General features: G+C 48.8%; 1 protein-coding gene across 7 annotated transcripts in view; it reads right to left on the bottom strand.

The window, feature by feature from the left end:
- LOC120051199 (neuropilin-1a-like) overlaps positions 1 to 12842 on the bottom strand; it is a 127809-nt gene that overhangs the window by 62464 nt on the left and 52503 nt on the right. For all 7 annotated transcript variants that reach the window (XM_038997930.1, XM_038997929.1, XM_038997932.1 and 4 more), the window contains 2 exons: positions 9905 to 10060; positions 582 to 748 (listed from right to left, as the gene is read on the bottom strand). In XM_038997930.1, the coding sequence (XP_038853858.1) occupies positions 582 to 748; positions 9905 to 10060 (323 nt within the window). The remainder of the gene's footprint in view (positions 1 to 581; positions 749 to 9904; positions 10061 to 12842) is intronic.

Genomic DNA, 12842 nt, shown 5'->3' with positions numbered 1-12842 from the left:
TGAATCAGACTGTGTCTGAGTCTGAATTGGCACCTATTCCCTATGTAGTGCACTACTTTAGACCCTATTGTCTATGTAGTACACTAACTTTGACCAGGGCCCATGCCACTACTTATTAACCTATTCCCTATGCAATGCCTTTTGACCAGAGCTTTATGTAGGAAATGTTCAAAAGTAGGGAATAAGGTGCCGATTTGGTGATTCAGCTTCAATAACACAGTCAAAAAGCCTGCTGTTGTTTTGTCTCCAAACAGCTTTGGGTAAATTGACTTTGGAGAAGTATTGCTCACAGTATTGCTCATAAGGTATATGACCTTTTTTCTGCCATAAACACACACACATTCTTCTCATTAGCCATCTCTGTGACAGTCTGTGACATGTTGGGGATCCATGGTAGTCCCATGTGGCTCAATTGGTAGAGCATGGCACTAGCAACTTTAAGATTGTGGGTTTGAATCCTGCTGGGGCCATCCATACCTATATGTATGCACTCATTGATGTACAGTATGTCTCTTGGGATAAAAGCATCTGCGAAATGGCATATATTATATATTGCTTTGAGGTTACGGCTCAGACCATACCTGTATCCACTCCTTGTTGTTGTCCTCTCCTGGTGTCCATGCGTTCTCGTAGTAGTTGAGTCTGGCTCGCTCCGGGGACCAGCCGGGGTTGTACTGAGAAGAAGCTACGATCTGCTCTGATGCTATCTCCCCCGATTCCATACCTAATGGGTCTGTACAGTTAAAATCTGAGAAAGAGAGAGAGAGAGATTGTTGAGACACTTTAGTCTACATTTTTAGCTGAAAGCACCATCCAGGCCAGAGTACACATCAACTCCCAAAACAGAGCTGGTCCCTGAGGATAGGGTCACTCAGTGGCAGGGTCCGGGCTGGCACTCTGGTGGCCGGAGTAAAGAGCCACATCAGCGCCGCCTCAGAAGATACCCGCTTCCTCTCCCTCGCTCTCGCCCACCACACACATAGGCTTTAATGGACGGCAAGCACAGTGGAACTGTGGTGCTACATCAAGACATAAAGCTTTATTCATAAAACATTCAGTGTAGGGCTAAGTTCACTATTGTGCATTAAAGTGGAGCCAGTAGTTTTTCATTGGAGCTGGTGCTGGTTCATTCCTCCTTCAAAGCTCCCTGTAGGCAGTTTGTGTTTCGCACATGGTGCAAATATCCTAATATTTTTGGCCTGCGGGATTTTAAGGCAGATTTAGTGTCAGTGTTCTGGGTCGTAAATTCTCCCAGAATGCCCTGTACCACCCAGGATAGAGGGTATTTCCTTGTTTATGTTGACATGGTGCAGTCGGCCAGGGTCAGCCTGAGTGAGTGAGTGTGTGTGGGTGTCTGAGTGAATGTGTGTAAGTATACGACTACCGGCAAGGTTAAGAGGTGAACTCCTCTTCTCTCCATACTACGTCATTCCCCAGAGCCCTATGTGTAGCAGGGGTGTCTGGACGCTGACCATATGATCCCAGGGGTCAGACCCTAGCACCGGTTGACCCTGCTGTCTCTAGTCACCCACCCTGTCACACACACATTCAGGCAGGCACATTGTGTATACCAGCGCTGTGCAGCGTCCCAGAGACGCAGGTCTGAAAGGCTTCAAGCAGATGGAGGGACCATCTGTGTTAGCTCATAGACAGTCCCTGACTGCTGCACACCCTATACTGTACACACTACAGGAGAGAGAAAGAGAGAGAGAGAGAGAGAAAGCACCCTAGCAGGGCTGTCAGGGTGTCACACCCTGATCTGTTTCACCTGTCTTTGTGCTTGTCTCCACCCCCCTCCAGGTGTCGCCCATCTTTCCAATTATCCCCTGTGTATTTATACCTGTGTTCTCTGTTTGTCTGTTGCCAGTTCGTCTTGTTTTGTCAAGTCAACCAGCGTGTTTTTTCGTGCTCCTGCTTTTTCCTAATCTCTGTTTTTCTAGTCCTCCTGGTTTTTGCCTGCCCTGATCTTTGTCTGCCCTGACACTGAGCCCGCCTGCCTGACCATTCAGCCTGCCCTGACCTCGAGCCTGCCTGCCACTCTGTACCTCCTGGACTCTGACCTAGTTTATGATCTCTTGCATGCCCGATGTTTATAATAAATATCAGAGACTCAAACCATCTGCCTCCCGTGTCTGCATCTGGGTCTCGCCCTGTATCATTATACAGGGAGAGAAGAGAGAAGGCAAGCCAGCAACACCTTATCACCCCTACATCACCCCCTCTCAACTGAAGTGTAAACTCAGTAAAAAAAAGAAACAGCCCTTATTCAGGACCCTGTCTTTCAAAGATAATTCGTAAAAATCCAAATAACTTCACAGATATTCATTGTGAAGGGTTTAAATACTGTTTCCCATGCTTGTTCAATGATCCATAAACAATTAATGAACATGCACCCGTGGAACGGTCGTTAAGACACTAACAGCTTACAGACGGTAGGCAATTAAGGTCACAGTTATGAAAAATTTAGGACACTAAAGAGGCCTTCCTACTGACTCTGAAAAACACCAAAATAAAGATGCCCAGGGTCCCTGCTCATCTGCGTGAATGTTCATTAGGCATGCTGCAAGGAGGCATGAGGACTGCAGATGTGGCCAGGGCAATACATTGCAATGTCCGTACTGTGAGACGCCTAAGACAGTGCTACAGGGAGACAGGACGGACAGCTGATAGTCCTCGCAGTGGCAGACCACGTGTAACAACACCTGCACACGATCAGTATATCCAAACATCACATCTGCGGGACAGGTACAGAATTACACCAGGAACGCATAATCCCTCCATCAGTGCTCAGACTGTCCGCAATAGGCTGAGAGAGGCTGGACTGAGGGCTTGTAGGCCTGTTGTAAGGCAGGTCCTCACCAGACATCACCGGCAACAACGCCGCCTATGGGCACAAACACACCGTCACTGGATCAGAAAGGACTGGCAAAAAGTGCTCTTCACTGACGAGTCGCTGTTTTGTCCCACCGGGGTGATGGTCAGATTCGTGTTTATCGTCGAAGGAATGAGAGTTACACCGAAGCCTGTACTCTGGAGCGGGATTGATTTGGAGGTGGTCAGGGGCGGTGTGTCACAGCATCATCGGACTGAGCTTGTTGTCATTGCAGGCAATCTATACGCTGTGCGTTACAGGGAAGACATCCTCCTCCCTCATGTGGTACCCTTCCCGCAGTCTCATCCTGACATGACTCCCCAGCATGACAATGCCACCAGCCATACTGCTTGTTCTGTGCGTGATTTCCTGCAAGACAGGAATTTCAGTGTTCTGCCATGGCCAGCGAAGAGCTCGGATCTCAATCACATTGAGCACGTCTGGGACCTGTTGGATTGGAGGGTGAGGGCAAGGGCCATTCCCCCCAGAAATGTCTGGGAACTTGCAGGTGCCTTGGTGGAAGAGTGGGGTAACATCTTGCCAGCAAGAACTGGCAAATCTGGTGCAGTCCATGAGGAGGAGATGCACTGCAGTACTTAATGCAGCTGGTGGCCACACCAGATACTGACTGTTACTTTTGATTTTGACCCCCCCCTTTGTTCAGGGACACATTATCCATTTCTGTTAGTCACATGTCTGTGGAACTTGTTCAGTTTATGTCTCAGTTGTTGAATCTTGATTATGTTCATACAAATATTTACAAATGTTGTTTGCTGAAAATAAACGCACTTGATAGTGAGAGGAGTTTACAAGTATTATAATATGTAGGGGTAAAAAGGAAAAGCCATGGATTATACATCAAAGGGCGTATTAATAAATAACTAAGAGTACAAGTCTGAACCACAGTGGATGGAAACTGTGATTGACTGGATCTATCTAAACTCTCAGGTTGTTAGCAGCCAAATGCATAAATAGGTAAGTAGGACAGACGTCAAATGATGCAGTAACTTAATGAGTTTACTCTTTCGATAGTACAGTCGTATGAAAAAGTTTGGGCACCCCTGACAATTTCCATGATTTCCATTTATAAATAATTGGGTGTTTGGATCAGCAATTTCATTTTAAGCTATCAAATAACTGATGGACACAGTAATATTTCAGTAGTGAAATGAGGTTTATTGGATTAACAGAAAATGTGCAATATGCATCAAAACAAAATTAGACAGGTGCATAAATTTGGGCACCCCAATAGAAAAATCACATCAATATTTAGTAGAGCCTCCTTTTGCTAAAATAACAGCCTCTAGACACTTCCCATAGCCTCTAATGAGTGTCTGGATTCTGGATGAAGGTATTTTGGACCATTCCTCCTTACAAAACATCTCCAGTTCAGTTAGGTTTGATGGTTGCCGAGCATGGACAGCCCGCTTCAAATCATCCCACAGATTCTGTCACGTTCCTGACCTGTTTTCTCTTGTTTTTGTATGTGTTTAGTTGGTCAGGGCGTGAGTTGGGGTGGGCATTCTATGTTATGTGTTTCTATGTTTAGGTTCATTGTCATTTAGCCTGATATGGTTCTCAATCAGGGACAGGTGTTTTACGTTTCCTCTGATTGAGAACCATATTAAGGTAGGTTGTTCACACTGTTTGTTTGTGGGTGGTTGTCTTCCGTGTCTGTGTCTGTGCACCACACGGGACTGTTTCGTTTGTTCGTTCGTTTGTGTAGTCTGTACCTGTTCATGCGTTCTTCGTGTCTATGTAAGTTCTCTAGTTCAGGTCTGTCTACATCGTTTATTTGTTTTGTAGTTTGTTGAAGTATTTTCGTGTTTCGTCTTTACTTTAATAAATATCATCATGTCGTATAACAACGCTGCGCTTTGGTCCAATCCCTACTCCTCCTCTTCGGACGAAGAGGAGGAGGACAACCGTTACAGAACCACCCACCTAACAAGGATCAAGCAGCGTGAGAGGAACCAGCAGCAGCGGCCAAAAAACCAGGACTCGTGGACTTGGGAGGAAATATTGAACGGAGAAGGACCCTGGGCTAAGGTGGGAGAGAATCGCCGCTCTCGGGAGGCGATGGAGTCAGCGAAAGCCCAGGATCGGTGGTATGAGGAGGCAGGTAGGAGACGTGGCTGGAAACCCGAAAGTAAACCCCAAAAATGTATTGGGGGGGGGGGCTAAAAGGGAGAGTGGCGAAGTCAGGTAGGAGAACTGCGCCTACTCCCTGTACTTACCGTGGAGAGCGAGAGTACGGGCAGACACCGTGTTACGCAGTAGAGCGCATGGTGTCTCCTGTACGTGTGCATAGCCCGGTGCGGTACATACCAGCTCCTCGTATCGGCCGGGCCAGATTGAGCATTGAGCCAAGTGCCATGAAGCCGGCTCTACATATCTGGCCACCAGTGCGTCTCCTCGGGCCGTCTTACATGGCACCAGCCTTACGCATGGTTTCCCCGGTTCGCCTACATAGCCCGGTGCGGGTTATTCCACCTCCCCGCACTGGTCGGGCGACGGGGAGCATACAACCAAGTAAGGTTGGGCAGGCTCGGTGCTCAAGGGAGCCAGTACGCCTGCACGGTCCGGTATTTCCGGCGCCACCTCCCCGCTCCAGGCCAGTACCACCAGTGCCTACACCACGCACCAGGCTTCCAGTGCATCTCCAGAGCCCTGTTCCTCCTCCACGCACTCTCCCTGTGGTGCGTGTCTCCAGTCCAGTGCCTCCAGTTCCGGCACCACGCATCAAGCCTCCTGTGTGTCTCCAGAGTCCTGTACGCACTGTTCCTTCTCCCCGTACTCGCCCTGATGTGCGTGCCCTCAGCCCGGTACCACCAGTGCCGGTACCACGCACCAGGCCTATAGTACGCCTTGAGAGTCCAGTGTGCCCTGTTGCTGCTCCCCGCACTAGCCTGAAGGTGCGTGTCCTTAGCCCGGTACCTCCAGTTCCGGCACCACGCACCAGGCCTACAGTGCGTCTCAGCCGGCCAGAGTCTGCCGTCTGCCCAGCGGTGCCTGAACTGCCCGTCTGCCCAGCGGCGCCTGAACTGCCTGTCTGCCCAACCCCGTCTGAACTGCCCGTCTGCCCAACGTCGTCTGAACTGTCCGTCTGCCAAGCGCCGCATGAACTGCCCGTCTGTACTGAGCCTTCAAAGCCGCCCGTCTGCCATGAGCCTGCAAAGCCGCCCGTCTGCCATGAGCCTTCAGAGCCGTCCGCCAGACAGGAGCCGCTAGAGCCTTCCGCCAGACAGGATCAGCCAAAGCCTTCCGCCAGACAGGATCAGCCAGAGCCTTCCGTCAGACAGGATCAGCCAGAGCCTTCCGCCAGACAGGATCAGCCAGAGCCTTCCGCCAGACAGGATCAGCCAGAGCCTTCCGCCAGACAGGATCAGCCAGAGCCTTCCGCCAGACAGGATCAGCCAGAGCCTTCCGCCAGACAGGATCAGCCAGAGCCTTCCGCCAGACAGGATCAGCCAGAGCCGTCCGCCAGCCAGGATCAGCCAGAGCCGTCCGCCAGCCAGGATCAGCCAGAGCCGTCCGCCAGCCAGGATCAGCCAGAGCCGTCCGCCAGCCAGGATCAGCCAGAGCCGTCCGCCAGCCAGGATCAGCCAGAGCCGTCCGTCAGCCAGGATCAGCCAGAGCCGTCCGTCAGCCAGGACCAGCCAGAGCCGTCAGCCAGCCATGACCAGCCAGAGCCGTCAGCCAGCCATGACCAGCCAGAGCCGTCAGCCAGCCATGACCAGCCAGAGCCGTCAGCCAGCCATGACCAGCCAGAGCCGTCAGCCAGCCATGACCAGCCAGTGCCGTCCCTCAGTCCGGAGCTGCCGTCCCTCAGTCCGGAGCTGCCGTCCCTCAGTCTGGAGCTGCCGTCCCTCAGTCCGGAGCTGCCGTCCCTCAGTCCGGAGCTGCCGCCCCTCAGTCCGGTGCTGCCGCCCCTCAGTCCGGTGCTGCCGCCCCTCAGTCCGGTGCTGCCCCTCAGTCCGGTGCTGCCCCTTATCCCGGTGATGCCCCTTAATTTAGGTGGGTTAATTTGGAGGGTGGTCATTGGGAGGAGGCTACAAAAGCGGGGATTGACTATGGTGGTATGGGGACCACGCCCAGAGCCTGAGCCGCCACCGTGGACAGATGCCCACCCAGACCCTCCCCTAGACTTTTGGTGGTGCGTCCGGAGTTCGCACCTTGAGGGGGGGGTTATGTCACGTTCCTGACCTGTTTTCTCTTGTTTTTGTATGTGTTTAGTTGGTCAGGGCGTGAGTTGGGGTGGGCATTCTATGTTATGTGTTTCTATGTTTAGGTTCATTGTCATTTAGCCTGATATGGTTCTCAATCAGGGACAGGTGTTTTACGTTTCCTCTGATTGAGAACCATATTAAGGTAGGTTGTTCACACTGTTTGTTTGTGGGTGGTTGTCTTCCGTGTCTGTGCACCACACGGGACTGTTTCGTTTGTTCGTTCGTTTGTGTAGTCTGTACCTGTTCATGCGCTCTAGTTCAGGTCTGTCTACATCGTTTATTTGTTTTGTAGTTTGTTGAAGTATTTTCGTGTTTCGTCTTTACTTTAATAAATATCATCATGTCGTATAACAACGCTGCGCTTTGATCCAATCCCTACTCCTCCTCTTCGGACGAAGAGGAGGAGGACAACCGTTACAGATTCTCAATGATATTCAGGTCTGGGGACTGGGATGGCCATTCCAGAACATTGTACTTGTTCCTCTGCATAAATGCCCGGGTAGATTTTGAGCAGTGTTTTGGGTCGTTGTCTTGTTGAAAAATCCAGCGCCGGCCTAACTTCAACTTTGTGACTGATTCTTCAACATTATTCCCAAGAATCTGCTGATATTGAGTGGAATCCATGCGACCCTCAACTTTAACAAGATTCCCAGTACCGGCACTGGCCACACAGCCCCACAGCATGATGGAACCCCCACCAAATTTTACTGTGGGTAGCAAGTGTTTTTCTTGGAACGCTGTGTTCTTTTGCCGCCATGCATAACGTCCCTTGTTATGACCAAATACCTCAATCTTTGTTTCATCAGTCCACAGCACCTTATTCCAAAATGAAGCTGGCTTGTCCAAATGTGCGTTTGCATACCTCAAGCGACTCTGTTTGTGACGTGTGTGCAGAAAAGGCTTCTTCTGCATCACTCTCCCATACAGCTTCTCCTTGTACAAAGTGCACTGAATTGTTGAACGATGCACAGTGACATCATCTGCAGCAAGATGATGTTGTGGGTCTTTGGAGGTGGTCTGTGGGCTGTTTTTGACCGTTCTCACCATCCTTCGCCTTTGCCTCTCCGATATTTTACTTGGCCTTAACAAGAACTGTGCCTGTGGTCTTCCATTTCCTCACTATGTTCCTCACAGTGGACACTGACAGCTTAAATCTCTGCGATAGCTTTTTGTAGCCTTCCTCTAAACCATAATGTTGAACAATCTTTGTTTTCAGGTCATTTGAGAGTTGTTTTGAGGCCCCCATGTTGCCACTCTTCAGAGGAGAGTCAAAGAGAATAACAACTTGCAATTGGCCACCTTAAATACCTTTTCTCATGATTGGATGCACTTGTCTATGAAGTTCAAGGCTTAATGAGCTCACCAAACCAATTGTGTGTTCCAATTAATCAGTGCTAAGTACTTACAAGTATTCAAATCAACAGAATGACAAGGGTGCCCACATTTTTGCATAGCCTATTTTTCACATCTGATTTAATTCATACAACTTAATATTGCTACACTAAAAATCTTTGTCTGGACAATACCCCAGTACTCAGCTTTTATTAGAAAATGAATGGCATGCCACTGTGATCATTTTCTGTGACGACAGAGTAAATTATTATGCAGCCTCAGAGAGGTGCCCAAACTTTTTCATACGACTGTATTTGTCCCTATCAAATACATGTAATAATGGGGCTTAGTTTTCAGTGAGAGATTATGTTATGTTTCTGTTGCCGTGGTACTGAGCTGTAGGGACTAGAGGGACTAGTGACACAGGCAGTCATTGCGGTATGTGACTGTGCTCAGGCTCTGTGTGAGTCTATCTAGGGGCCTGTGCATACATGCATATCACTACTCCCCACGGGGGACCTAGAACCATCTGGAATGATTAGTGTTTTATTTAACACCATAATAACCCGACGGGGTGCGTGGGGGGGTGCATCGGGAGGAAGGAGGTGAGGGGTTGACTGGGTGAGCCTGTGGAAAGATTTACTGGCTTCAAGGTGGTTGTGTTTCGCAAATTAAATGTTTAGTCAGAGCATTTCTAAAATGGTGGTCATGGGGGCCAGGCCCTAGGACGATGATGATGCTGTGTTAGTGGCTGGGACACTGTCTGTCTGGAGAGGCTGTCTGTCCGCCCCACAGTGTCTCTACCACTGCTGTGTTAAAGTCAGGCCTCATAAACTGGGGGAGATTGCGCGTGCCTTGTAACACGTACACTTAATGAAAATACCGGGAGCTGTTGATGTAATAACTCCCTTTAGTGCCACATTAAAGTAAATGTGTATAGCAGTGGGACAGGGACCACCCCTTGTGTGTATGAAGGCATGTAATGGTACCATTTCACCCTATTGTATTGACCCGAACCAAACTCTGCTTGTTCGAATATTTTATTTTCACATTGTCTCTTTCAGTATGATTCCAGCAAATGTGGTGGATGCATAACCAGGTCAGCTAAATCCAGCTTGGGTTTGGCTACAGATGTAGGATCTTAATTAATTTGATCACTCTTTTGTTGCTGAGAATTTTCCCGCACATGAGCTTCATGATTTACATAAATTCACTGAAAACCTGCACTAACAAATGGTTATATTAACAGTATTGCATTTTCATGTCGCCTAATTTTGGCCAGCTAATAGCCTAAACACTGATCAAGCAACACTATGGACTAAACGTTTAAATCTTTTTGCTGCAGGATTATTTAGCTGTGACAATTCACGTCAAATTAAGATTCAACACTGCAGGTTCGGCTCAGTAGCATGAATTCCCTCTAGATTGTTTCTCTGGTCCAGTTTGCCAATCAATGATAAACAACACTCACCCTCTGGCACAGTCCGCTCCAACACAGTGAAGTTGGCAGAGAAGCCCTCCTTGGCGATGGCACTATCGGTGTTGATTGTCAGTGCCAAGATGCCCGTGTAGGAGATGATACGACCCGGGGTGTTCTGACCACAGTACCGCCCAATGTACGGACCAACTGCAGAGGGGGGAGGGAGAGAAACAGATGGAGAGGTAGATGGAGAGGAAGAGAGAGGGCGGTGGGAAGTAAGAGAAGGAAGGAGAGTGAGCGATCGAAAGAGAGAGAGAGATTGAGGGGTTGGAGAGAGGGGGGGGGGGGCAAGAGAGAAAGATCATCAGTTACCAAGGTAATAACTGAAGATGGGAGTGTGTGTAGAGTTAAGAGTTAAGTCAGGATTTGCTGGCTGTAGATCTGTCACATGGGTGTTCATACACGGTACAAAAGCTGAAGAACAGAAGCACATCCAGGTACTTTCCGCAGGTGCTGGAGTTGTAGGCAAACTCATGGAAAACAGAAAGGAAAACGCTGCATACTGGGAGCATGAGCTGTAGTGTTTTTGGCCTCCCAAGTGGCGTAACGGTCTAAGGCACTGCATTGCATTGCTAGAGGCGTCACTGCAGACCCTGGTTCGTTCCCAGGCTGTGTCACAACTGTCCGTGATTGGGACTCCCATTGGGCGGCGCACAATTGGGTTAGGGGAGGGTTTGCTGGGGGGGTAGCCCGTCATTGTAAATAAGATTTTGTTCTTAACTGATTTGCCTAGTTAAATAATAATATTAAAGTGGGCAGCGTTTTCCTTTCTGTTGTTCATACAGAGTAAACACAACCCCCTCATGGGCAACCCTCGTGAAGGTAAAACTCCCCCACATGCCCACAAAACACGTAGAGAGAGAGAAGAAGAAGAAGAAGGGACTCCTGCTTATGACAAGGCAAAGTCGAGGCTTCTGTCTGTTTTACACCAGTCATAAATTCCTTGGCCTTTTTTTATGTGATGGTTTAGTGTGGAGCTGGGTATGATCTGGCCACTAAGACCAAACAAACAGAGATAAGGGGAAATACAAGGGAATGTCAAAAGAAAAGAGGGCAATAAAAGTGAACCCAGGAGCTGACGCCATATTGTGTCTATGAGTGTGTGTGTGCCTGCGTGCTTACATGGCTGTCTGTCTGTGTGTCTGCCTACCTGCCTGTGTGTGTGTTCCTCTGTCTAGATGTTAAGCAGGTCTGGAGGCCTGGTGCTTATCTATGATTAGTACGCCTGTGATCAGTGGCAAGTGACAGCCTGCTGCCCTCTAAACACATCCCCTCGCTTTGACATGCCTCTTACAGCCTGGCCTTACAACCAGAAACACAGATGAAAGGGAGAGAGGGGTTAGCTAGGGTGTGGGGCTGATGGCTCAGTTTCAGCATCATAACACAGGAGGGTTAGGGTTAGCCATCTCCTAGAGTTTCTGCATGACTCAACGGCTCTGCTGTGAACTCCGTGTCTCTGCAGGAGGTCTCTATGGTCCTGGGGGATGCGAGAGGAGGGTAGATGGAGGGAGGGGGAAGAGAGAGGAAGGGGAGGAGAGAAGCGGGGGAGGTTGCCACAGCCACACTCTCTCCCCCGTCTCAGTCTGCCTGAGACGGGGGAGAAAGGGAGGAGGGAGCGAAGGAGGGAGAAGGAGAGAGGGGGGGGAAGAAGGCGCGACTCCCCAGGCGCTACATGGGAGTCCTCATCCTCACCTCACCCTGTCTCACCCCCTCATCGCCCCCCTGTGGTGAGCGTACCTCCAGCCTTCCGTGCTAATGCACTATTGATCCAAAAGGCACCACAGGTACTGTGCCCAGCCCTCATCAGACAGGGCTCGACACACCCCAGCCTCCCCTTTATGTCTTCCCTGTCTCCCTCATGGCCTTCCCATGTTCCAGGTCCGCTCTCTCACACTCAATTAGTCTGGATTAGAGAAAAGTGTTATTTTGTTATTTTCTAGACCCCCCAAAGACAATAGAGGAGACACTGCTGTTGGTGGCTATTTCTTCTCTTTGTTTTCAATGAAACATTATATGCTCTTAGACAGTACCATGAACCCTTAGTCTGAGAGTGTTATAAAGTAAAAGTTTCAGAATTTCATACACAGCATAAACTTGTGTTCCTAAGAGAGTTAGTCTCATGGTAAAAGTCTACATTGTTGATCACAGATGTCAGTTTTCTGAATGCCTTTCACGAGTGATGAAAATAAAGGTGATAATAATGTGAAAGACTGAGTCCTCAAGGTCTTCACAGCTTGTTTAATCAACACTGTTCGTTTTAGAGAAATGATAAACGTCCCACCTACATGGAAAACCTTGCAACACTTTTATATGAAATACCTGAGCCAAGCCTGGCACTGTTACAAGCCAGTTTAACCTCTAGAACAGTGTTTCCCAAACTTTTTATAGTCCCAAAACCCTTCAAACATTCAACCTCCAGCTGGGTACCCCCTCTAGCACCAGGATCAGCGTACTCTCAAATGTTGTTTTTTGTTGCCATCATTGTAAGCCTGCCACACACACACTATACGAAACATTTATTAAACATAAGAATGAGTGTGAGTTTGTCACAACCTGGCTCATGGGAAGTGACAAAGAGCTCTTATAGGACCAGGGCACAAATAATAATATAATAATAATCAATAATTTTGCTCTTTATTTAGCCATCTTACATATAAAACCTTATTTGTTCATCAAAAATTGTGAATAACTCACCAAAGGTTCATGAGAAGGGTGTGCTTGAAAGGATGCACATAACTCTGCAATGTTGGGTTGTATTGGAGGGAGTCTCAATCTTAAATCATTTCCTACACACAGTCTGTGCCTGTATTTCGTTTTCATGCTAGTGAGGGCCGAGAATCCACTCTCACGTAGGTACGTGGTTGCAAAGGGCATCAGTGTCTTAACAGCGCGATTTGCCAAGGCAGGATACTCTGAGCGCAGCCCAATC

Source organism: Salvelinus namaycush, chromosome 7 (genome assembly GCF_016432855.1).
Source record: "Salvelinus namaycush isolate Seneca chromosome 7, SaNama_1.0, whole genome shotgun sequence".
Lineage (NCBI taxonomy): Eukaryota > Metazoa > Chordata > Actinopteri > Salmoniformes > Salmonidae > Salvelinus > Salvelinus namaycush.
This window is presented reverse-complemented; position numbering and strand designations above follow the sequence as displayed.